The sequence below is a fragment of the Lepisosteus oculatus genome, chromosome 8, assembly GCF_040954835.1.
Source record: "Lepisosteus oculatus isolate fLepOcu1 chromosome 8, fLepOcu1.hap2, whole genome shotgun sequence".
In the NCBI taxonomy this organism is placed as follows: domain Eukaryota; kingdom Metazoa; phylum Chordata; class Actinopteri; order Semionotiformes; family Lepisosteidae; genus Lepisosteus; species Lepisosteus oculatus.
In genome coordinates this window covers 15,050,929-15,076,837 of record NC_090703.1, presented here as the reverse complement: position 1 = coordinate 15,076,837, position 25,909 = coordinate 15,050,929, and the positions used below count along the sequence as shown (strand labels likewise).

The following is a 25,909-nucleotide window of genomic DNA, read 5'->3' as shown; positions in this document are numbered from 1 at the left end:
AAACAGTTTGTTTATGGTAGATGTAGGTGGAGATTTTTGTTGTCATTCGTCTTACAGATTTACAGTCCTGATTGCACAGGGAAATAAGCGAGATGACCAGGTTACATCACGGGGCCCCTCGCAGAATTTACTGCTGCAACAGTGCCTTCGCTTTCTTGTATGTTTCCAATAGGGTTTCATTTTTCAATTAGCTTCAACAAAGTGTCAATAGTGTTGTGGGCCTGGTGCCAATAAATCACTCAAGTAGACGCAGCTTTAAATGGTGGAAATGTGGGTCTGTGATGCCAATGAGTACTCCTTGTTCCTTTAAAAAACTTCCTTTTATAAGAAGAGAATTTATCTGTAGTTAAAGTGTTTGTCTGGACCTTCGAAGTTTGTATTGAGGATATTTAATCGTTTATAAATATCCAACTGAGGCACTTAGCTCCAGTTAATTGTCAAGTAGGCCATCATCATAATCACATTAGCTAACAGCGCCCTCCTGTGGTGTAACTTGTGCAACATTTGACTTCCATCTTCATCGTTGTCACCCCTATCATGTGATACGAAAGGGGTCAGCTGATTTTAATTGCACTGTCGTTCAACCACAGAAATTCGGAGCGATTTTTTGCGTTTAAAAGCGATATTGTCCGAACTGTACGAATTGTATGGATGTGGTATTAGTTTTTTTTAAATCAGAGGCCATTATTTGCTAACACAAACTGTCAGTACTGTTGTTTGCATACCACTAAACGCGGAGAAAAGAGGAAATCATTTTTACACCTCTCTCTCGAGAAATGGTAGTGCAATTACGATCTTTGTAGATATTTGACCATTTTGTTCATTTCAAGACCTGTATTAATAGATCCATGGCTTCAATACTTGATGAGTATGAGGATTCGCAGAGCATCCGACACTCCATGCAGAAAACTACCCGCCTCTCTGCCTCCAACATCGGAATTACTCATTCAGGTAAAGTCGGGGGTAAGGGCCTGTAACAAGAGAAGAGCAGTTCATGTTTCCCTTTCGACTTGTTCTTATTTAAAATGAAATCCGTATGAATATGGTAAACATGAACGCCTTTAGAAATGGAGGTTACGTTCAGCAAGACGTGAATTTGCATGTAATAGGCAAGGATTGTTAGTTGATACGAAGCCTTTGGGTTGTTTACTCCTTAATATTAATATTGAGTTTGACTTTTATCCAGGGTCTTTGACAGTAGTTTTATGACGTCTTTCGCAGTTTGTTGTCCATGTGTCACTTATTCAGATTCTGACAAAATTGTGATCTATACTGTAATTAATTCAGTTCAGATGGCAAGGTGGCAGAAGTGAAACATCAGTCTTTTCAATCGAAACAATTGAACAGAGATCTGTTTTGCTGTCGGATACTACGGTTTTGGGAACTTTACTCTGGTTTAATTTTTATTCTAGGATTTGTGAATGCCAGGTTGGAAGAAGAGAAGCCAATATTTAACAAGCAAAGAATTGATTTCTCTCCTCCTGAGAAGATTAACCATTTTGCAGTCTGTAATAACCAACTGTGTATGAGTCTTGGGAAGGACACTTTGCTGAGGTACTGTTATAAAATATTAAGTGTTTATGTTGCTGGTATCTCAGCTTGACGTTCTGACGATACAATTGCTACTGAGGTCCAATCTAAGGGCCAAATCAATGTTTCCACAATTGTTGCTTCCTGGGTGTGTATCTGAATGTGTCAAAAACATTGTTACTATAAAGACAAACTTCATGTTTCTTACTCACATAATGAATATTGACATCATCTTGTTGCAGGATTGATCTTGGGAAGCCTGATCAACCTAATCAAGTTGAACTTGGACGTAAAGATGAAGCTAAAGTACACAAACTCTTCCTTGATCCTACAGGTAAAAAGCAGCTTGGGTTGTTATTTAAGTGTATTTCACCCAAATCTTGCATAATTAATTTGCATATACAAAGTTTAAATTCAGTATACTGAAAGTGCAATTATTTATTTTTTGCTATTTTGGTTTTTTTTTTCATTAAAGCAGTCATTGTTGCTGCCAATACAAAGCTGACTGAATTTGGCAGCTAAATGAAACTGAATAAGCAGATGAAATATAAAACACTGAAATACATTCATTTAAACTTTTTTGGAGGAGAAATTGCTAAACAGTATGAAAAACTTAATTATTTAAGCTGTAGTGTGTGTTGCTTTATGTAACTTGCCATCTTCTGGGTTAAAGACTTGAAACAAGTGATATTGAGATTGCAAGATCTTTCGCACACCCATTATCTTCGTTTCACAGGAATTTAAAAGGAATGTGGTTACTATTGTCTACATTCTGTCCTCATTCTATTGTCACTTGATTGCAAAATCTAATCACACCCAAGTCTGCCTGTCAAGGTAAGAAGTATCAGAGGCTTATATTGAAGAGATGTTGGCATATTTAAATCTGGTAGAATATTGATGGTGCAGATGTTTTGAAGCTTTGGAACAGTAAATAGATCATTTTGCTCGCCATACCAATAGTTGTGTGTAGATACTGGCTAATAAAAGACTCGATATGTTGTTGCATGTGGCTTCCTAAACAGCACAAATAGAAATTTGATGTGTGTTCTACCAATCAGGCTGAAAAAAAAATTGTGAATTTAAGTCACACCACATCATAGACGTTCAATAGAATATAACTCTGGAAGTAAATAGCATGAAGTCTGTAGTCATTTAAATTGGCATTATCCTCTTTTACAATTTGGTGTAATTGACATTTCACTGGCACATGGTCATATGTTTTTTTTGTAATTCAAGTTTATGTATTATCCTGTGACTGTCAAAGTGCAAAAGTAGGGCTTACCACTGATTCAATACATACAGCCAGGCTACATTTGGGGTTACTGAGTTTTGCATCCCCAGTCCCTGGACTGGACTTGGGCTTCCTGCTAAAGATGTTAAAAGTTCTGTTTTTTAAGTTGTTTCCCTATTATATATCATCTTTGTGAAAACTCAAATATATGAGTCAAATTGATAATCCTGCAATGCCAGTAGCAGACAGTGGATCTGGTAGCTAACATGCCTTTGTTTGCGGTGGAATACAGAATCCTTGCTGACTGAAACTGTTTCTGCAGGTGCCCATCTGGTGATCAGTCTGACGTCAAGCGAGTGCCTCTACCTAAACAGAAATACCCAGAAAGTGCGAAGTTTGTCTCGATGGAAGGGGCACCTAATAGAGAGCATTGCTTGGAACAAGCTACTGGGTACAGAGACCAACACGGGCCCCATCCTAGCTGGCACTACCCAGGGGCTGATCTTTGAGGCCGAAATTTCAGCTTCGGAAGGAGCAAGCCTTTTCAACACGAACCCGGACCAGTATTTCCGACAGGTGCACATGTTGGAAGAAGACGGCAAGCCGGCCCCTGTTTGCTGCTTGGAGATTGACCGCGGGTTTGAATCAAAGTACTTTATCATTGCCACCACCCGCAAGCGCCTGTTTCAGTTTGTAGGGAAGGTAGCGGAAGGTGCCGAGCAGCAGGGCTTCAGCTCTATTTTCAGTCAAAATCAGGACCACTTTCCCAGCTTTCAGGAGTTCCCAGTAAGCATGGGCTACAGCGAGATTGCATTTTACACCCCCAAGCTACGCACCTCCCCAAAATCCTTTGCCTGGATGATGGGGAATGGAGTGTTGTATGGGAATCTGGACTATGGACGCCCCGATTCTCTGCTGAGTGATGTGGAGGTTTGGGAATATACCCCTGATATTGATTTCAAATTCAACAAGCCCATATCAATTGTCCTGACACAGTTCCATTTTCTCCTTCTCCTGCCGGATCGTGTGAAGGCTGTCTGCACTTTGAATGGGCAGGTTGTTTACGAAGATGTCTTTCCGGACAAATTTGGGCCATTGAAAAGGATGATTAAAGATCCCGTGGGCAGTCTGGTGTGGATATACACTGAAAAGGCGGTTTTTCGCTATCACATTCAAAGAGAGGCGCGAGATGTCTGGCAAATGTACATGAGCATGAACAAGTTTGACAGGGCTAAAGAGTACTGCAGGGATAGGCCTGAATGTATGGACATTGTCTTGGCCAAAGAAGCAGAGCATTGTTTCCAGAATAAGAAATACCTGGAGAGTGCAAAGTGCTATGCCCTTACACAGAACTATTTTGAAGAGATTGCACTGAAATTCATTGAAGCCAAACAGGAGGAAGCCCTCAAGGAGTTCCTTATAAAGAAACTCAGTATCCTTAAGTCCAGTGAGAAGACCCAAATCACCCTGCTGGTTACATGGCTGACTGAACTGTACCTCAACAGGCTGGGGATTCTTGAAGGAGATGAATTGAAACGTGTCACTTTCTTGGAAGCAAGAGAAGAGTTCCGCAAGTTCCTAAGCAGTCCCAAAAACAAAGAATGCCTGTACAACAATAGAACCACCATATATGATCTGTTGGCCAGCCATGGTAATGTAGACGACATGGTGTACTTCTCCGTCATCATGCAGGACTACGAACGAGTCGTCTCCCACTACTGCCAGCATGATGACTATGAGGCAGCACTGGATGTGTTGTCGAAGCACGCAGACGAGAAACTGTTCTATAAGTTCTCTCCCGTTCTCATGCAGCACATCCCGAAAAAAGTTGTGGATGCTTGGATCAAGATGGGGAAAAAACTAGATGCCAAGCAGCTCATCCCTGCTCTGGTTAATTACAGCCAGATTGGCAGCACGGAGCAAATTAACGAGACCATACGCTACATGGAGTTTTGTGTGTATGAAGTGACTGTGACAGAGGAGGCAATCCACAACTACCTCCTGTCCCTTTATGCTAAATACAAACCTGAATGTTTGCTCTGGTATTTGGAGCAGGCTGGAACTCACTCTAGCGAAATCCACTATGATCTGAAGTATGCTCTGCGTCTGTTTGCGGAGCACGGCCATCGCCAGGCCTGTGTTCACGTTTATAAGATAATGGAACTTTATGAAGAAGCTGTGGATCTGGCACTGCAAGTATGACACTCTTTCATTCATTGCATTTTAAGACCATTTGGTAATTAGTTGTAAATGGACGATTGTAGCCACAGTTATATCCATTAATTTTGTCAACATGAGTAAGAACATGTAGTGTTTATCAAATACAGATAAATACTCGGAATAGATAGATACTTTATTGTCCACTGCTGTGGAAAGTTGTCTTTGGCTTCTCCCACAGAGGTGCAAAACACACAGGGAAAACAAAGAGTCACAAAAAGTCACATGAAATCACAACAGTATGTGATACATAAATAGATGGATAAATAAATAGGTAGAGGGAGGAATACATTTACATACTGAGTAGTTTTATTGCAGAGGGGATAAAGGACTTGTTATAAATGTTTTTATTTGAATCATTCATCAGGATAAATATTATGTTGGAATACATGTATGACTGAAATTCTTAAAGAAGTGTAAGTTTTATTTATACAATAGTTTGGTGGATTACATACACGTGTAATGTAAAATCATTGTAATTTTTTTTGTATTCTCGAGTTACCAAGTGTAAAGACCATAGGGTAAACTAAATGCTGGTTTGATTTGCTTTTAGTTGAACAGTATTCAAATTATTCTTTTTTTTTTACTTGTAGGTGGATGTAGACCTGGCCAAGTCATGTGCAGATCTGCCAGAAGACGATGAGGAGCTGAGGAAGAAACTTTGGTTGAAGATCGCCCGTCATGTGGTTCAAGAGGAAAAAGATGTCAAGAAAGCCATGAACTGCCTGTCCAGCTGCAATTTGCTGAAGATTGAGGACATTTTGCCTTTCTTCCCTGACTTCGTCACCATCGACCACTTCAAGGAGGCCATCTGCAACTCCCTGGAGGAGTACAACAAGCACATTGAGGAGCTGAAACAAGAGATGGAGGAAGCCACAGAGAGCGCCAAGCGGATCCGAGAGGACATCCAGGAGATGAGGAACAAGTATGGTGTGGTGGAGTCCCAGGAGAAATGTGCCGCCTGCGATTTCCCCCTGCTCAACCGCCCATTCTACCTCTTCCTCTGCAGCCACATGTTTCACTATGACTGCCTCTTGCAAGAGGTGAACCCTCATCTGTCCACTTACAAGCTAACCAAACTAGAGGAGCTCCAGAAAAAGCTGTTGGCTACGAGCCAGCCCACCAAAGCCCGGCATCGGCAGAAGGAGGAGGACACCATTAGCCTTGGAAAAGGGCAGCCGAGTCGAGAGCAGATCAAGTCGGACATTGACGATATAATAGCTGCTGAGTGCGTGTACTGTGGGGAGCTGATGATCAAATCCATTGACAAGCCGTTCATTGACCCACAAAAGTATGAAGACGAAAAATCAAGCTGGCTGTAAAAAGTGGAAAAGGGTGTGATTTGAAATGGATAGCTAAAAGACTGGAGAAAAAGAAAAGCTCACTGTAAAAGTTTCAGTTACCTTTCTGCTTGGTATTTGGTGACAGCTAAACAGGAGTAGCTAATCTGCTATTGCTGCACTGCATGTAAATTCAGCCGAAGTTGTAAAAGAATGTTATCAACAATGTTTAGCTGTTGCATCTAATGGTACTGGCATAGCTCCCTTACCTGTTTTAACCTTGGAGTGCATCCTTTAGGTTTCAGTGTAGCGGTTTTCCCTTAGTGTTCCATTAATGCCCTCATTCTGTTCACCATTTTATGCTTAGCTTATCTGAATCGATGCAACTCCAAATATTTCTTTTATGCTTAAAATGTATTTGTGAGTGCCACCAGTATGAAGTGACTGTGGTTTGTAATCAGACCTGCATTTGTATCTTGTAATTTAGATACGAAGACCGATTCGTTGTAGGATGAGCATCTGGCAAAATTCAGATCCACTAAATCCAATCCAGTTTTAAAGCATTTAGTTTAATGCTGTGAGTAATCCACAGCTGATCAGAATATGATTTAAAGTGTTATTTTTGCTATCCTTGTTATTGCATTACTTTTCTTAACATCTATGATCAAAGATGAAATAATTATTGCCTACAGAGTGACCTCTTACTTATAAGCGATGCACTACTCCTTTAAATATTGTATTTTCATTATGAGACAAATCTGATCTTATGTGGACATGTTCAGTTGACTTTTTTTAATACATATTGCTTCATACTCTTTGTAAAACAACGCCTCAAGCCTTGTTTTTTTGTTTAAGATCTTTTGATTTTATAAAATGTACTTTGTTCCCAGCCCTATTTTTAGAAAATAATGTTTGGAGACTTAATTTAACAAAGTTATGTGCAAACTCTAAAACTAATTCACCTTGCCGATTAAAGAACATGATGCATCTTGGTAATCAGCCCTTCTACTGTATTTTTATTTTAAGAACAAAAGACAAGTTACTAATGGGAGGAGCCCATTTGGTCCATTTGGCAGATAGTATAAGGTTAACCATAAGGTCACAGCAGAATGGTTGGGTAGCTTGTTCCATACACCCACAACCCTTTGTGTAAGGTTGCTCCTGTTTAGAGATTTGCGTGTGCATCCATGTAGTTTCCACTTCGACGTGACTGTTAATTCTTAAGAAGCTCTATGAGTTAACTTTGTCAATGCCTCGGAAGATTATGAACCTTTTAACTCGAAGGATATTTAAAAGATATATTTTTAGTATTAATGGAAAGCCGAATTAATGAAGGCATGCAAGACACTGTAATGTTTTTTGAAGCAGACTAAACCAATTAAAACTAATATGTCCTTCATTCACAAGACCTTGTTTTTTCCAGGACTTTAGGTGAAGCTATGCTGCATATATTTTCCACCAGAATGTTTACATAAAATGACCTGGAGGTAGCCCATATGATTTGTATCCAATGATTCATTCAGTTATTATAATTACTAATACTTAAATGAATCACTGGCAGTATTAAAGGTTATATCTCAGACTTTTACAAAGTTTTTATGATATGTGGCTTGGTTATTTCAGTTGTATAAAATATTTACATAGCATAAAAAGAAAGAGCTACTTTCATCATGACAAACTTGTGATTTTCCAGGCAGCTTTGGAAGTATTCTGTGATGCATCTTATTTAATTTAAACCATCAGATAAAAAGGTACAAACCTGAAAGGTGTACAGAATATTTTTGTCTCTTTTGAAATTTCAAAAATATCTGAAAAAATGAGTGCCCAATTCACAGCACAAAGAGAGGAACACCATCCTTCAGAGATTTGTATTTGTGTATTCTAGGCTTTTAGTAAGATACATTTTGAGATACTTTTTAAGACACCTTTTGCCAAATGTTTTTGAAATACAATCATAATGATTTACTGCTTTAGTTTTAGTGTTGTTGGCAATGGTTGTAGTTATGTGTTAAGTCTGTAATAACTTTTCTCAGCTTAGTAAAAGTGAAAGATTTTAAGGGAATTCCTCATTTTTCTGATGAGCAAAAGCCCTCGTTTCGATAAATGTTTTAATTTACAACTCCTTTTACACAGTTATCCATACATTATATTACAAATGGCTTTTGCATGCCTTACAAGGCTACTGTGAAAGGCATTCAGCTTGATGTGATTTAAAGAACAAGACATCCTGTATATTTTTGGAGACCATTGACTTATTACATCACTTTCAATTTTGTATAGTTTTAAAATGGAAAAAAAATATTTGTGCTAAAATGTTAAAGTTAAGAAATGGTAAGAGGGTGATAGCATTTCTTTGTTTTATTTGTATAGCCATTTTATATGAAGTAGTTTATGATTACAGATTATCGCAAATCATTTGATTATCGCCGTTCTGCAAGTGGCACACAAAAGAGGTGAGATATATTTACTAGGGTACTGTAGAGTGTTGATATGGTATTATTGCCAGTAGCCAGTGTTTCATTTATGAGAGCTGCAGTTTCATGGGCTTTAGGCATTCGTTTGCTTTGGCTGATAAGTACCACCTCTGAAAAACCTAATGAAAGTGGAAATTGCTTAAACATTGAATTGTATTTCAGATGAGGTCTTAAAGGACTTAATGCTACTCATTAAAACTTTTACAGGATGTGGTCTTGAACTGTATTTATGTGTGAGTATAAATAAACAATGGAAAAGTACACAAATTCAAAACTGTAACATTGCAGGCAAATTAGAAATATAGTATTGGATGTGAATACAGCTAAATCTCTAAACTGAAGCAACATTTTCTGTGATTACAGCTGAATAGAAATTGTAAATGAAAATTGCCGCCCATTAACTTAATATTCTCTTTTAATATACTGTACAATACCAAGCGAGTAAAACTAGGGAGGTCGAATTCAAAGGTCCAGCATTCCGTTGTAATTTTTTTCTTTATCCCTAGCAGATGTATTGATTGTACTTTCCTTAATGGTTTTAAAACGGGAGAATGTTCTCTGTGTAAAGGAGTTACCCATCTTCCTGAGTCAATCCCATGTGTAACTGATACTAAATTTGTATTTTAAATGTACTCGTAAACCGACAATGTTGTAGTAAAATACTTTATAGCACTACGTGTATTGCTTTTTTTTAGCCTTTTTGAATTAACTATTCCACCAGCGTGTTGGTGGAAACAAAATGTTACAGTAAGAAACGGGCATTTTTTTTCTCCCAAACTCCTATTCTTCGTGCGGAAATACTTACGTTCAATGGTTATGATTTCGGGCTCGGCTTTGTTTTTTTGACATATTGAAACCACAACACACAGATTTCTTAAAGTTTGCACACAGGTGAATCATAACAAATATCAGGGAAAAAAATGTTAGAAGATGAATATTAATGAGGTAAGGAATAACCTCTAACGGTTAAAATTAGTTTAGGGGTTTATTATTTCAGTTAATCAAAATCCACCATTACAATACAAGTTCAGATGTTGACATTTAGATTCATTTTCAAACTAGAATACCGTATAAAAATAACTAAAAATAACTTTTTCCGTCATATACCGAAATCTGTTTTGATGTTTTTATCCTTTAAATGTGTTAATTACAGTAGCAGTTGGATTAGTTTAAAGTTGTGAAATGATTGTATAATTACTAAGATTATGTTGGACGAAGGAATATTTTATAACTGACTACGTAAAATTAAGATTTATAGTTTGTGACTTTATCAATTACAGAACACTTCTAGCAATCTGAAGGCGGAAAGCAATTTTTAATAATTCAATATTCAATTTCCGGAATTGTTCGAATTATCGCGAGAATAAGTTGGGAAAGGAGACTTTGCCTCTAAACAACGTCATTCGCAGTTCGGCAATCTTCGTTATTTTCAGACCGAACCAATCGAGTTTGGATAGTATAGATGGAGAGGTTTAGAAAACGTGTTTAAATTAAAGCATTCCATTATGTACATTATTTTATTATGTCCATTCTATGTTGGAAGCCTTTGTGTTGAAAATATTGTTTCGGACTAACTTAAAAGCGTCTATACCACTCTTGCTATGTGTTCTGTGTTTGATTATTAGCCCTGTTCCCTGCTCTCTCCTCGCCATGGCGCCGTGTCCCTGCTCTCTCAGTTACTGAAAGTGGCCGCCTCTCTGCTGCTGCCGGCCCAGCGCTCACACACTCGCTCGTTGCCCAGCACCGCCATCTTGGAGACAGAGAACTGGGAGCCGGCAGCGGCTGAGAGAGAGAGAGAAAAGGGGACCCGGGGGCCAAGGTGAGCGAGTGCTTATGAGGAACATGGTGGGGGAGCGATGGGGGAAGATGGCCGGGAGGGAGAAAGAATTGTAGAAAGCGGGTACAGGAGAGCGGAGGGAGAGACTCGGCGTAAGGACGAGTGAACCGGAGAGAGATCCAAAAAAGGATCCAGGCCTCGCTGGAAAATCCCAAAAAAGCCTTGATCTCGAAACCATTGCAAGTCCCAAAAACTAAACTCATTTAACGTTAATGGTGGTTGCCTTAAAGTGACAGAACCAATTTTAATTATCGAAATATCGAAAAGCAAGTTTTAATCGATTGGTTAAAATAAAACAACTCTTCAGTTGAAGGCCTAAATTCACCTCTAAAGCCTGAGATTTAAAAGGATCTCTTCTTTGTGGGGTAATCATTTTATAGAAACAATCCTGTTCTATGATTTCTGTGACTAGGAGTTACCTCTACTTAGTTTAAATAAAGATCAGCATTCCTAGTGTTTTTGCATATTGCAAAAGCACGCTTATTCCAGTGCGGAAGGGGCTCTAAAAATAGACTCGAAGTCTACAATGTATCCAAGGGAACATTTAATGTGCGTTTTTAAATACAGTATATTTTAGCCTGACATTCTATAAGATAGCAGTAATGTATGTAGATAGAATGATCATTCTAACTGTATTAGGAAGATTAGTATTATTATTAAATCGATACAAATACATACAGTAATCTGTCAATACCACATTCCCCTAAAAACCTTCGTAAAATCTGCTACTGACAATATTAGCTGTCAAATATTTATATTGGCAGCAACAGAAGAGACATAATAAACGTTTTTGTTTGTGGTTGTGTGTGTAGTTACGGTCCCATTCAGTGTGTAATTGAATTAAACTCAAGATCGCCTGGAAAATAAATCGAATAACTATAATCCGAAAATATTTTGACATTAGTTCTAGTTCAGTAGCTGTGCTTTTGGGAGTCACCGATTAAGTTGTCAAACAAAATGATGTGGTTTCAAAGGTGTAGAACCTGTATATTTTAAAATCAGGTTTTGGGTACTGCAAAACTTTAAATCTATGGGTTACTCCGTCTCTCAAATATGAACCAACCCATGTACACCTCTTTCAGCAGGTAAATAAGTTATTACCTGATGATTATATACAGTATATAAGGTCATCGTCCCAGAGTTCCGCAGGGCGGCGCGTGCGCTACAATACGTTTCCTCATGGTTCCTTTGGTTCCGTTCTCAAGCTGAATCCTGTCCCGAACACCTAGGAATAGTGATATAGTACTCATTCAGAAATGTAAAGCATTCCCCCGGCCCCGCCATGCTAACAGTTGCTGAATTTGTAATAGTAAAGGAGTGTACGTTCATCATTACTGGAAGGGTTAAAAAAACCCTCTGTGTTAAAGGACATAAGTACTTGGACCTGTGCTTTTAAAAGTCAGGCAGGACCTGAGCTGCACACTTTAAATGTGAATATAAGAAGAATTAACGTTTTGTTGCTCTACGTTCATTTTGCCTTACAATTTGCCCACTTGCTTGACCTTCGTGTGCTGTAACTGGGTATTTAAAGGTCAACCTGGGTAAATACGTGTCTGGTAAATGGGTTTGTTTGGGCATTAGAGTACTTTGCATGCTTGAGTGAGGTTTCAGAACGTTTTGTTTAGGAACTTCAAAATAACAGGTTTTGTACACAGTTCTTCTGTATTTACCAGCTGTGTGTGACCTGCATTGCAGCACATAGCCAGGAAGGCAGGTTTGGAGAGAACATGTCACAACTGTGCAGTGACTAGACCAATCAAGGCTCACTTATTTCCTACCCAAAGGTGCCAGGAAAAATATTCCTGTCAATGAAATTGTGATAAAAAATGCAATTCTAAACCTGTGTGTATTTCCTTATGACTTTTGTATCTGAGTCATTTGCTCACCATTGCCTGGTCATTGAATCCTTTGGTTGTAGATTAAATTAGATTTGAATTAGAGATGAACTACAGTGGTCAAAAAGCCCATGAAAGGAACGAGCCTTATAAAAGAAAGCTGAAATAAATAGTATCTTTAGTTCTTAATTGATTTTAGATCAATTATTGAGATTATAGTTAGTATTTAAAATAGTTGACAGGAGTAAGAACGTGTAAGAAATATTTATGTTTTTTTGAATATGGCAATATACTATTTTGTGATTGTGCACCTGTTTAGATCCATCAAGAATAAAACAACAAATCAATATGTTAACTTATCTTAGGCGCTCAATATGAAACATTTTATAATATAAGGATTACATGACAATATATTATTACTGTACTTAAAGAAAATTAAATTTTAAAGGTGACATCTGTGTCTATGTGTGAAGCTCTGTCATTATACAGTACACGTGCAGTAAAAGCAATAGATGGACACACCTGTTCTTTTCACTGAAGTGGGAGTTACGCACAACAATTTTCTTCATCCAAGGAAAGATCAAACTCATATAGCTTCTGATTTTGTTTTATCAATTCAACACAAGGACCAAGACTACAGTGTCATTAATCTTTTTCTAAGCCCCTTCCTTTTTCAGCCAGACTGACACATTGGAATTCAACTAAACCCTTAAAAATAACTTAATTAATATTTAACATTAATGAATGCTAATAGTAAACTAGAAGAAACAACAGTAAGAGATCTGACTGTCAGCTGGATATTGGGTAGTAAAGATCAATTAAAGTAACAATTTCAGGGAGACGACTTTTTTATTACCTTCAAAAAAATAAATTTAGCATTAGACGTTTTGCATCTCTTTGTTTCTTCTTGTTTATGGTTTACATGGTATCACAGCATTTACTTCAAGATTTCTGTAACCACCGTGCAAAGGGTAGATGGGTTTCCCCTAGAATTTAAGCCTATTGCTTTTATTTAACCTCTGTTATGGGCTAGAGTTATTATGGGAGGGATTTCCGCAGTTGGCTTATACTGTATGTCCGTTTGAGACAGAAATACACTTTTCTACATTATTCATCTTGATTTTAAGCCATTTGTTATTTTGACATGTGCTGGGAGTTTTCTGTAAGGACTTTCTTATTAAAAATTACTTTTTATTCTGCCCATGCTGTGTGTTTATACTTCAGTGAAATTTTTGTGTAGTGATTGCTGGTGTGTAACCAGAGATTTAGTTACTATACTCATGAACCATTAACAGTTAATATACAGTGCTAACAGCATCTGACAGCGTGTGGCCTTTTAGAGGTCTCATGAGCTCATGGTAGCATTTACGTAGATAATTGCAGCTGTGTAATCATTCATTGCTTATTGAACTAGCCTTGAGCATAGAAGTGAGGAACAATGAATATATATAGTCATTCTGATGATAATGTGTTAAATTGAATTAATATTAAACTGACTCCGGATCCTCAGAGGAAATTACTGATTAATTCATTAACCTCAATGCTGTGGTTGTAGTCCTTGATATGCCAGTGTCTGTACCTCAGTTACAGTACATAATTGAAGAATATTATGATTTGTTTCTGTTTTCTTAAACATATTGGAGGTCTGGTTTTACCACTGTTTTTTATAAATAACTTTAAACTTCCAGCTTTTCTAGAAAACTTTAAAAAGCTTCCATTTAAGCAACCTGGTATTTCACATCGATGTATATAGAGGCATCCATCTTTATTCTTGGGGTTAGTGGTCAGTAATAATAAAAAGCCCTTTTAAAATAGTTATTTACAAAGGACTTTGCAAAGCCTTGAAAATAAAAATGCTGTGCGCACATATCAGATTGTGCTGGAAGTATAAGCAAATAAGTGGCCTTTCCAGTATCCCCTCACTGACAAAGGCTCCCAGCATATAATTGTTGAGGATAATTTGGCTGCTTTCCTTTTCAGAACATGCTAAGTTTCATGATATACCACTTTGAATGAAGGGCTGGAACCTGGCAGTAGTTACTCTTGGAAGAGATGTTAGTGAGAACAGTACAGAGAACTATTGCTACGGTCTGTGAGAGTCCTAATTCCCCAGTATAGTGACAGGGAAACTATACTGTAAAAAGGCGTCGTCCTTTGGATGAGACGTAAAACCAAGGTCTTGACTTTCTGTGTTCATTAAAGATCCCAGGATGTTTCTTGAAAAGAGTAGGGGTGTTAAACTGGGTATCTTGGCCATATTTCCCCAAGCCTTTACCAATCATGGACTCTTAATAATCCCCATCTGCTCTCCTCACTTACTGATACATGATGTGTGGTGAGTGTACTGGTGCACTTTGGCTGCCGTCGCATCATGCAGGTGGGGGCTGCAGACTGGTGGTGGAGGGGAGGCCCCACCTGTTTATACAGTAAGTGTAAGGATTATTATTATTTCTTGTCTGGTTCTGTGGTGTAGATGGAGTCTAGAAATGACAAGAGAAAGTCATGCTTCTGGTACACAAAATGGGTATTTTTCCACAACAACAACATTGTGTTCATGGCTTCTTTGTTTTGCTTGAAAGTAGTGGATTTTGCAACCCACGTGTGGGTTTGAGAAAAGCTCCCTATGGCCTTGGATTTGGACGAAACAGAAGATGGTGTCTTTACAAAGCTGGCAAAGCCTCTCCACCTACAATACCTTGAAAAATCCCTGAAGCTGGATGCCTTCCTCCGTCAGACTGCAGCTTTGTTCAACAGGAACATTTCGAGGTAAGGCCGTACAGACAATAAGAGAGCCCACAGGGTAGACATGGTAGTACCGTGGGGGTAGAGGTTTTAATAGCAGAGTGGACTTGTCATGTTGAGAGTGCTCAAGTTACCATCTTGTTTCCCCAGTGATGACAGCGATGATGGCTTGGAGGAGGACCACTCCCTGACCCCCTCGGACACCTGTGGTCCCCTCCTGAGGGTGAAGGAGGAGCCCCTCGACTCCGGGGAGAGGGGAGAGCCGTGTGGAGCTGCTGGGCTGGGATCGCTCCCGGACAGCCGCTCATTCAATGGAGCCCTGCTGCATGGTAGGAGGGAATGCTGTTCAGCTTGCAGCCCTCCACACCTGTTAAACCTGTCAATGTTAAAGCATTATACATCTGACACATCTCTGTTTTCTTTCACAGAACAAAAAGTGGACAAAGCAAGTCTGTACAACTTTACAAAATTGAAGAAAAGTAGAAAATGGCTTAAGGTATTGAGGTTAATTTATATTGTACAGTAATATGTACAGTATGATTGATGTAGTTCAAGTGGGTAGCTGCGTCAACATGCGTAGGCTGCAAAGGAACAAGTAATAGGTTTATCCCATGCAGGAAAGAGAAGAAAGGAAACACAACGTTTCAGCTGTGGAGCCTTTGGGTGTGGTGTGACACCCGAAGAGGCTCCACAGCCGAAACATTGTTTTCTTTCTTATCTTTTCAGCATGGAATAAACCTATTACTTGTTACTTTGCAGTATAATTGATGTCCCATTCTTTTTTCAGACCTCTAACTCTGTAGCTGTTAATATAGGTTACTTGAGAAATTTCCTGATAGGGTTTTGTTTTTGTTTTATTAGAAAAAGCTGATTTAGTTTCATAGTTTCATCAGATTGATATCTTAACCCACTGGCCGTGATCTATAAACACAAAGATGGAGATACTCTAACAGCACGTCTCTTAGGTGCTTGGGTATTGGGAGTGTATGTTATTAAACCTTTTTTTGTGATGTACAAACTACGGAAGGTGATCTGCTTTCAGTTTCATAAACAAGCGGCAATACTAGTGACTAAAGAATAATTAACATGAGATCTTAACATTGAAAAAAAAAGTTTTTAGTGAATATGTTTATGTATTTACACTTAGTATTTTGGTGTGCGTTTTTATTGTTTTCTTGTATTTGAAAAAAAATGCTTAATTTAGTTTCAGCATCTTTTTCTATCTTCGCAAACTATAAGAAGGTGTGCGGCTATACTGTGTGTAAGGAGTTTTTTTTGCTTCCAGAGTGTATTGTTGAGCGATGACACCACAGACTCGGACTCCAATTCTGATGACGAGGAGTTCACCCTCTCTAAAGAGGAGCTGCATGACATGCTGAGGCTGCACAAACACAATAAGCTACACCAGAGCAAGTTCCACACAGACCGGGAGGTAAGTCAGGACTTCCCCTCTCTCCAGCACTTTTCCCAACACAGAAGGATGAGGAAGCAAGGGGGTTTCCTAGCTGTCTCGTCAGGTGGGAATCGCAAAACATCGTAACTCCAGAAAACATTCCAGGCCTGAGGATGGCGTCCTTAAAAGAAAATAAGTTTCAGCTTTAGTCTTGCTAAGTAGCACTCGTTAGCAACATGTCTAGAATAGGATGAATACAAGCGTTGAATTTAAAATACTGCTTCTGAAGCCTGTAATCAAACTTTATTGAATGTTCTTAAGGCCACACACAATCTTAATGTCTACAAATGTGTTCAGAAAGCATATTCCTATAATGTGATTCATAATGGCTGAAATGCATTTAAATAGACCGTTAGTGCCGAAGCTGAACAGTAGCTTTGCCTAAATCTAACAGTTCTGCAACAGCCTTCGTAGACTTTGCTGCCCATTGCTCAGTGCACCTGTGATCCCATTTCAGTTACAGCAGTACCAGTACTACAGCGCCGGGCTACTGTCCACTCACGATCCTTTCTACGAGCAGCAGCGCCACCTCCTGGGGCCAAAAAAGAAGAAAATTAAAGATGAGAAGAAACTGAAGGGTAAGTGACCTTCTGGACAATTCGTGTGTTGAGACGGGTGAGAAAAAATAACTCGTCCTAAAATCAGTTTCTCATTTTATTTCCATTCCTCCTCTAAATGGTGCACTTTAGCCAAGCTGAAGAAGGTGAAAAAGAAGAAGAAACGTGATGAAGAATTCTCCACAGAGGGACGCATCTACACCAACAAAATTTTTGCCAAGTTCTCCCATGATGCCCCTTTGCCGGTGTCAAAGAAGAAGCACCTCACTATCGAACAACTAAATGCACGTCGCCGCAAAGTCTGGCTCACTATTGCCAAAAAAGAAAATCCCAAGGTATTATTTATTTTTTACTCCAAAAGTCCAAAAATTCTGTTCAGATTGATGGCATCTCTAAAGTACCCTCTATATACAAGGATAGAACTGTTACTAATAATGAAAGGTCAATTTATTTTTACTAAAACTGTTTCTTTTTAAAATTAGTGATTAACTGGAGACATGTACCCATGATTGTGTCTTTTCCACAGGCATTCAAGCAGAAAGCTTCGGCTCGCAACTTTGTTTTAACCAATGCTAAAAAGGTAACTTTTCTGTTCAGTTTTTTAACATGAGAATGGCACAAAAATATACATCAGTCCCTTGTTATAACTGCACTTTATTCTGTCAAGGGTGTCAGTGTTCAAAATAAACATGCTTTATAATAATGACAGCAGGCACATATTCAGGATGACATAAATAACTGGGATACTGATGAGTAAGGTGTAGTATTTTGTTATTGTAATATTACAATGATTGTAAAAGTGGCTTCTCAAAGCACTTGTTAAGCAATATTCAGTGTATTGTGTTTTACAGAACAAATTGCCCCATTCATCCTAAAGAGCTACTTGCAGTTTTGTGACATAAACAGATTATTTTAGACTGGAGAAATAAAAACCAGGCAGGTTTTAAAAGCCACGAGTTTGGCAAGTCGCGTTTGTGCTCCGCCCGTTGTGTGTTTGAGATGTCATTGTGCCAGAGACGGTGAAGGCAGGTCAGTAAACGTGAGGCCCGTGTGTTACAGCTGGCTCACCAGTGCATGCGGGAGGTGCGCCGGGCAGCCATCCAGGCCCAGAAGAACTGCAAAGAGACCCTCCCCCGCGCCCGCCGGCTCACCAAGGAGATGCTGCTCTACTGGAAGAAGTACGAGAAGGTGGAGAAAGAGCACCGCAAGAGGGCAGAGAAGGAGGCGCTGGAGCAACGCAAACTGGATGAAGAGATGAGAGAGGTAGGTGCCACTGGAGCATCATCGGGCTGGGTGGGCTATATCGAGGCTGGGCCACCAGTCCTCAAGAGCACACAGGGCCTTCTGGTGCTTCACCACTGATGTACCAACTCTGTTGAAGTTGGTAGTAGTGCTCCAAATCTGTGAGGCATCATCATGGGAACAGTACATTTCAAGAGAGAAAGAAAGTTGTGTCATCCATTTACTAAAATGGTGGCCTGATGGATTATTAAAAAATATATATTTTAGGGAACCCCAGAAAAAGACAGAATTCACACATGGAAAAATGGTAGTCTAAAATTAATCAAGGTGTCCAACCTCTTTGCTGTTGGGCTTTGGTTGAAATAGATTTACAAAATTTACTCAAAATTGACAGACATTATACAAGTGATAAGACCATTCAAATTGTGAAAAATGGTGTTCTATAATAAAGCAGGATTGCTTGTTTTTCTTCAGGTTTCAGATTTATACAGCATAAATCATTTTAAGTATGCAGTTAAGCAGTAACATTTGAATAATTGAATTTCCTTTGCTACACTCTAAACTGAGCATGATCTTTTGTTTCAGATTTCTTTTTTTTAGATAGACCTTTCAGAAGTTTTAAACATACTTCGATAACTCTCTTTTCTGCTCTGTGTTCAAGGCCAAGCGACAGCAACGAAAGCTGAATTTCCTGATCACACAGACCGAGTTGTACGCCCATTTTATGAGCCGCAAACATAATGCAGGGAATGATGGGAAGCAGGAGGAGATCCTGAGGAAACTGGAAGACAACTCAACATACCGACAGATTGATGTTGGGGGAGGAGTGATGGTTAACGTTGGCCAAGAAGAATATGGTATTATTCCTTAATTCATTTGCTGAGTGTTTAAAATAGAGAAACGTTTTATTCAATTTTATTAAGTGTTTCTATATTTGATTTTGCATTTATTATATGTTTGCCTAAGTCAGAGGTTGATTCTTTGTATTGTAATTTAAAATTTAAGGACACAATCAAAATGATACATAAAGATAACTTCTCTTTTAAATGTTACTGTGAAACAGATACAAAAATAAATATATATGCTTCTTTATATTGGTTTTTTAGCTGTCTTCTGGAAAAATGCAGGACCAATACTAAACCAAGGATCTGTATTTAAAGTAGCTGTAATTGAGAGTAGCCTATAATCCTTCCCATTTCCCATTTGGCTGTAATTTGTCGTGTTAAACTGTATTCTTCAGAAAAGAGTGGCTTACAGATAAAGGCTAGACTTACATCAACCAATTTTTCTTACAGTATTCAGAACATTGTTAAATCAACATGACCTTTTACCTTGGGCCTCATTAATAAGGGAACGTAATGTGCGATTTTTATTTCCTAGGGTCTTTTTATGATTTTTTGTTAACTAAAAAAACCCAGTCCTCTAAACTAAAAACCAAAACTCATTATGTTATGGGCTAAGGTGGTATTCTCTTTTTCTGTGCGTCTCCCATCCCCAAAACTGCTTTTTTCAGGCACTGAGTAGCTGTTTTATTTTCTTCTGGCAGCAAAATAGAATAGTGTTGTTTTTTTTAGTACCTCAAGGGGGCAGCAGTGTTACAAAGAACACTCCCGTGTTCCAGAGCGATTTTAACATTGATCTTTGCGCTTCAGCTGTGAGGGCCCTTGGTACAGGACTTACTGTTATTTCCTCTTCAGCAGCCCTGATTGTGTGCTGTAAATAGCTGGGAGTGTTGACTTTGCATTGTAGTGCTGTCAGCAGCTGCAAAATGGCACGGTGCTCAGCTGTCAGGTGCAAGCACCAGCCTCGCTTCCCCTGACTTCTTAAACGTAAAGCCAAAACTTCAGTGAGCTGTAAGCCGATTTCCTGATCTTACAACCACAGGCGACGTCATTGTGAGGAACCCTGGGCTGCACGCGAGGCGTAGACGCCAGTCCTGCCTGCTTTATCGTGTGTGTTTATCATGTGTTGTTTTCTCAAGTTTCGGTTGATCATTTCTCCGTTATAAAGAAAGTGCAATATTTTAATAAAATTAAAGCTCAAAGACATTAACAGTTTAATCATAATGTGCATTGAAATATTATTCGTTCTTGAATTCCTTTAATGATTTATGAGGTCAGAAAGTCCTCCTTTCTGGGCAACATTATTAAAGGAATGTCTTTGTTCAAGTCTGAGCATTTTTCTAACTTTTTGTTCATAGCATATTAATATCTAGAAGCTCTATTAAATAGTGACATGCAATAGCTGTTATAATGTTGAAAAACACAGATACTTCATGTTCTTGAATGCTGAAAAATTTGTTCAGCCTACAATTTCTCCCCTGTAGTTATGATTTCAAAGTCAGCTTAAGTTGAATGTGTATTTTTATAAAAAAGTATTGAAGGAACTGATCTCTGTGCGGAATCAGTTGTTCCATTACTTTCTGATAATCTGTGCAATTCGCTTATCTTGCAGACAGCGATTACTATAAAACTCAGGCTCTAAGGAATGCAGAGGAAGCATTTCAGATCCACCAGGCGAGAGTAAGTGGAACTCGATGGAAAGCATACATGTATTGAAAAGTTTAAGAGTTAACAAATTATTAATTAGAAGTAACAAAATAATTTTAATTTGTGATTAAGAATCTTTCAGGAATAATGTTGTGAATGAATGGGTTCAGGAATGAGTCAGCTTTTAGAACTGGCACAAATGCACTAAGCTTAAGACGTATTTATATCTGTAATAGAGATAATAAAGAGAGAAGAAATGAGACATCTTATTCTACAGAGCATGGGGATGTAGAAATTGGTGATTTTCAACACAACCACAGCTGCTAATTTATAAGTGTTTATTGAGTCACTGAGATCAATACATTGTCCTTTGATTGGCTAAAGCGACTCAGTTTTATTTTTTCTTATATTTTCTGATGTAGATCAAGCACAAATTAAGATCTTTAGTCATGGTCAATTAAGAATAGCAATATACCATGTGTGACTGGGAAATTCTGCATGAAAGAAGGGAAAGGCTGAGCCATTCCTGTCAAATGCTGTGTTAAGTAACCCATAATCTAAGAAGGATCATAAGGCCTTTGTATCATCATCTTTTCCTCTCAGCATTTAGGAGATCAATGCAAGAAATCAATGGATGTAACAGTTACCATATGTTTTAAGGGACGAGACACTTGGTGTCGGAATGATAAATAGTCAGCATACAAACACATGATGCAGTGGGACTAGTCCAGGAAAAATCTGATCTTCCCTGAAAAACCTGATCTGATGTTCCCAAAATTATCAACAATTTTAATGCGTGAAGAACATGGGTCAAGAGGAAGTGGACTTCACCCTTGCGTTATAGTCCTGCTCACTGTGTGAAGAGCCCAGTGTCACAGAAGAGGATGCTGTTTTCATCCATGCTTACAAATATCTTCATCAGAAGATGGAACTTAATCACAAACATCCCTTAAGTAAAACAAGCAATTAAACCAATGCTGAAAAGTGTAAATTAATTATAAACCCCAGTATTTTTTTTCCCTTAATAGACCTGTCTGTTCCTAAGTGATAAAACTGGGGTTTCTGCATACTGGAAGATCACGTTTTGGGAGTGTAATAGATGCAGACTAAAGACAGGAAGATTAATTTAATGTGACATCTATCAACACTTTGTCAACCCTGACTTCTCCCTCTGCAGCTTTTTGCAGCTTTTATTTTAATGCTAATGTCTGGCACCTCAGTCGTCAGCATGCCAGGAGCTCTCACATTCCTTTTTAACAGCACGGGCCGTAAAGCAGAAAGACACAACTACCTTGGCATGTTAATGCCTACCCGATGATAGGAGTGCTTATCTGTATATCAGTTCAGCATCTGACATCACATTGTTTTTATGCTGAAATGCTGCTGTTGTTTCCAGTGTAAACACTTTTTTGTTCGTATACATAAATTTGCTCTGTTTCTGTACATTTTTGATTTTTTCAACTCATGATGTAATTTTTTATATAGTTTAAATGTCTTTCAGGCTTGAAAGCCTTTCTCGCCGTGAGTTTTATCAGAACATAGGTTACAAGCTAGAGAAGCCCATTCAGTCCCTTCTAGCTCTTTTGAATTCAATTGTGTGTTCTGTAATTAGTTTTGACAGCAGCCTAATTGAAAGGAGATCAATAAAATCTCTCGGCAGATCCCTTTCTTCACGTTTAGAAACCCTGGACTGATCTAATATAGTTTCAGTTAGCCATCTGTCGAAGTGTATTATTGGCAATCTTGTAAAGTGAGATTCCGGAAGCCTGAGGCGGGGCACTCTCCGCGCGGTTAATTTTCCTATTTATTTGCCTACTCGAGCAAACTGTCTTTTGCTGGTTTGTCTTGCCAAAGTCCAAGCCTCACTGTTCAATTCCTCTCCCTTGATTCTGATCCCACCTAGACCCGGCTTTTCGATGAGGAGGCCAAGGACAGCCGCTGCGCTTCCCTGCGCGCGTCGAACAGCGCGGGCTCGGGCTTTGGAGAGAGCTACAGCCTGTCCAATCCCTCCATCCGAGCGGGAGACGACATTCCCCAGCCCACTCTCTTCAACGGCAAGCTGAAGGGATACCAGCTGAAGGGCATGAACTGGCTGGCCAACCTCTATGAACAGGTGACGCATCTCCACCAACGTGTGGTCAAGAAAAGCAGATTGCTTGAGGAATTGCATCTCTGATTTAACAGTTACAGAAAAGCTCTGGGAATTCCTTTATATGTTGTGTGGTCCCCAGCTGAATAGTACACCAATAAATGTATCCTGTAAAAGGAGTTTTTGTATGTGTACATTATGAGAATTCCTAGTAGTGCTGTTTGATCTCGAAGAATATATTTGGGACACTGTGTTTCTAGTTTGTTTGAAACTGTAGCATATTGCTTTGTGCAAGTCTGATTTCTGTGTTTGAATATGGTAAGTAAAAACATTCAAAATAATCTTCCTTCTGCTGGCTGACCATGTGCACGCTGCGGTACTCATTGTCAGAGGTGTTCACGAGCCCAGGGGAAGTTAATTGTATTTGTTCTTGTTTAGCTGTGCTTTACAGTGCGACTGAGATGTGAGAATCATTCGGATATCAGACTCTTGTCAGGCCTGTGACTGGATAGGCACACGATGATCATTATTTTCCTTGGCATGCATGATACCCTTGAAAGTGAAAACTAAATTTTTGACACTGATAGGCCACACAGCCATGGAGTACAAGAGTATGACATATTGTTTTCATGCTTCTCATGTTAGTGCATCACTTTGATAAAAGCATTATGTGACTGCAGCTCCATTCATTCAATGGGAGTCAGCTCTTACTGTGTTAATATGAAGGTTGTATATGCATACAGCATGTTCTGTGGTGGAGAGATATTTAGATGACTATGAATAAGTTAAAAATGATTGAAATCAAAGTATTTTGTATTGTGGCTTCCCTTTAAAGGGTATCAATGGAATTCTTGCGGATGAAATGGGTTTGGGAAAAACCGTTCAGAGCATAGCCCTGCTGGCTCACCTGGCTGAGGTAAGTGCTGAATAAACCACATGTACAGTCCGGGACAGGTAGGAGGCAGGGAGACTGTGACTTGATACTCAGGATTTAAGATATGAGCAGAGGAATGTGACCCCAACTATCAAACCTTGGAATCTGGGCAGGAGTTCTTTCAGAAAATAAGGCACATGTATTTGTTCTGTTTTTGTCTTTTAAAGCAATGTTCCTAGGCTGTCTAGACAGTTAGGAATTAGAGATATGAGCTATCCAGCTCTAATATTGAATCCAATACACTGTCTTATTTCAGGAAACAGCTGACTTGTCAGTGATGTATCAGTTAGCTACTACCTAACAAGATTGATAGGCCAAATGGCCTACACTTGTTTGTATTTTTTTTATGTTTACATTATGTAATTGACTTTTTGGATTTGGACTCCTCATACCAGTTGGAGAATCAGCCTCAGCTGGTTGACAGTTATCTTATTTATTCACCTTTGTGTCTAAAAACAGTGCTTAATTAGTTATACTATCAGAAGGATTGACCTCACTCTGGCTTGTACATAAACAGACTGTTCAGACTGTTCTGGAAGTGAACTTCCAGATCCAAGGTAGTTTTAAGTACAGTAGAAAAGGACATATTTGGGAGGGAATTTTAAAATTGGCAAATATTAATCCTTATCTACTCAGAGCTGCAGGATACAGTAAAGGTATTTAGTTTTAAAAATCAGTTTCCTGTTTTTTAACAGATGGCCACCTGCTTTGTGATTAATTCGTATTTTATTTTGTCTTTCAGCGAGACAACATCTGGGGTCCATTTCTAATCATATCCCCAGCTTCTACACTCAACAACTGGCACCAAGAATTCACCAGATTTGTTCCGAAATTCAAGGTAACAGGAAACATGTCTTTTAGTAAGCAAAAAATAACTGCATTGTTCCCATTTCATTCGCTTCCAAAGCTCATTTAACAAAGTTTGTGCAGCTCCTATACAGTACGTAAAGTCACAGCTCTGTTGAAAGCTTTCCATTATATTCCCATGATTAGATATAAAATATTTGTGGCTCAAGAGAAACAGACAAGAAGGAGTAGAATAGTGAAACATGAGCTCTTGAAGTCTTTTTGTAACCCACATTGGTTCCAATAAGTAGTAACCAGTTTTGCAAATTCTGTTAGGAGATACTCATATTACACATACATGTCCTGTTTAGAGGTCGCAAGTCTTTTTTCCAATCCATCATTTGAAGGTGCCTGGTTTTACTGTAGGTCCTCTTCAATGCTGCAATGCTTCAATTTTAAAGCAACTTCAGTCTGTGCTTTTAAAGCTGCTGGTTAAATTTAGTTCGTTTGTGACTAAAACGTTACATGCAGCTTTATTTCATATCTCCACTGAGCCACAATCAAATGAAAAAGAAGAAAAGAGCTTAAGCACACATTTCTGTATGCTTACTGTCACTGCGTGAGCTTGGAGTGACCCAGCTAGTAGGTTACAGGTTACAGCTCCTTTCCTGAAAGCTAAGCTGACTGGCAGGCAGCCTAATCTAACAGTGTTCTTTTTGAGGAATCGCAGTCACTGCTGGCCAGTGACATAACCCAAGCATGAAACAAATCCCCCCAGTTCTAAAGTCACTGAATGAAATTTGTGTCTTTCTCCTTCTAGCAAAAAAGAAAAATTAAACTTAAACCACTTTTTGAAAATGTAATTCTTAAATGAGTTATGTTCAGTTAGCTCAGTATCATCTCTGGACATGCAGTTGAAGTCCTTATAGTCATCCCCTGTGATTTCCTGGTTATCCTCTGTGGGGCAGTAGAATACCATCATTATGACGACAGTGCAGCAGTGTTATTCTTTGCTTCTCCAAAGGGCAGTGTTACTGTGACCAAGCAGGTCTGTGTGTTCAGTAATGAGGTGGCAAATGGCCATCCAAATTTTCATTGAATGTAGTTTCAAATGGCCGCATGTGTGCATGTGTTCCACATGTGTAAAATATACTGTCCTTGTGTGGTTCAGGAGAGGAACAAGCAGTCTAAATCCTCAGGCCCAGATAACTGC

The 25,909-nt window shown here is 38.8% G+C and overlaps 2 protein-coding genes across 6 annotated transcripts in view; both read left to right on the top strand.

Moving 5' to 3' along the window:
• Window positions 1-546: 546 nt before the first annotated feature.
• On the top strand, window positions 547-9,407 carry vps18 (VPS18 core subunit of CORVET and HOPS complexes). Its single transcript, XM_006632431.3, has 5 exons — window positions 547-951; window positions 1,413-1,554; window positions 1,773-1,864; window positions 3,084-4,957; window positions 5,572-9,407. The coding sequence occupies exons 1-5, from the start codon at window positions 849-851 to the stop codon at window positions 6,298-6,300; spliced, it is 2,940 nt and encodes a 979-aa protein (XP_006632494.1). The 5' UTR covers window positions 547-848; the 3' UTR covers window positions 6,301-9,407.
• Window positions 9,408-10,370: 963 nt separating this feature from the next.
• ino80 (INO80 complex ATPase subunit) overlaps window positions 10,371-25,909 on the top strand; it is a 55,494-nt gene continuing 39,955 nt past the window's right edge. For 3 of the 5 annotated variants that reach the window (XM_015350851.2, XM_015350848.2, XM_015350853.2), the window contains exons 1-14: window positions 10,371-10,551; window positions 14,984-15,170; window positions 15,297-15,475; window positions 15,575-15,642; window positions 16,432-16,578; window positions 17,057-17,177; window positions 17,289-17,491; window positions 17,683-17,736; window positions 18,216-18,419; window positions 19,060-19,255; window positions 20,853-20,920; window positions 22,791-23,000; window positions 23,812-23,892; window positions 24,653-24,748. In XM_015350851.2, coding sequence (XP_015206337.2) covers window positions 15,028-15,170; window positions 15,297-15,475; window positions 15,575-15,642; window positions 16,432-16,578; window positions 17,057-17,177; window positions 17,289-17,491; window positions 17,683-17,736; window positions 18,216-18,419; window positions 19,060-19,255; window positions 20,853-20,920; window positions 22,791-23,000; window positions 23,812-23,892; window positions 24,653-24,748 — 1,770 coding nt within the window. In that variant the 5' untranslated portion in view covers window positions 10,371-10,551; window positions 14,984-15,027. Of the gene's footprint in view, window positions 10,552-12,698; window positions 14,831-14,983; window positions 15,171-15,296; window positions 15,476-15,574; window positions 15,643-16,431; window positions 16,579-17,056; window positions 17,178-17,288; window positions 17,492-17,682; window positions 17,737-18,215; window positions 18,420-19,059; window positions 19,256-20,852; window positions 20,921-22,790; window positions 23,001-23,811; window positions 23,893-24,652; window positions 24,749-25,909 lie in introns of those variants that run through there. The other 2 variants (XM_015350850.2, XM_069193284.1) reach the window with 2 other exon arrangements.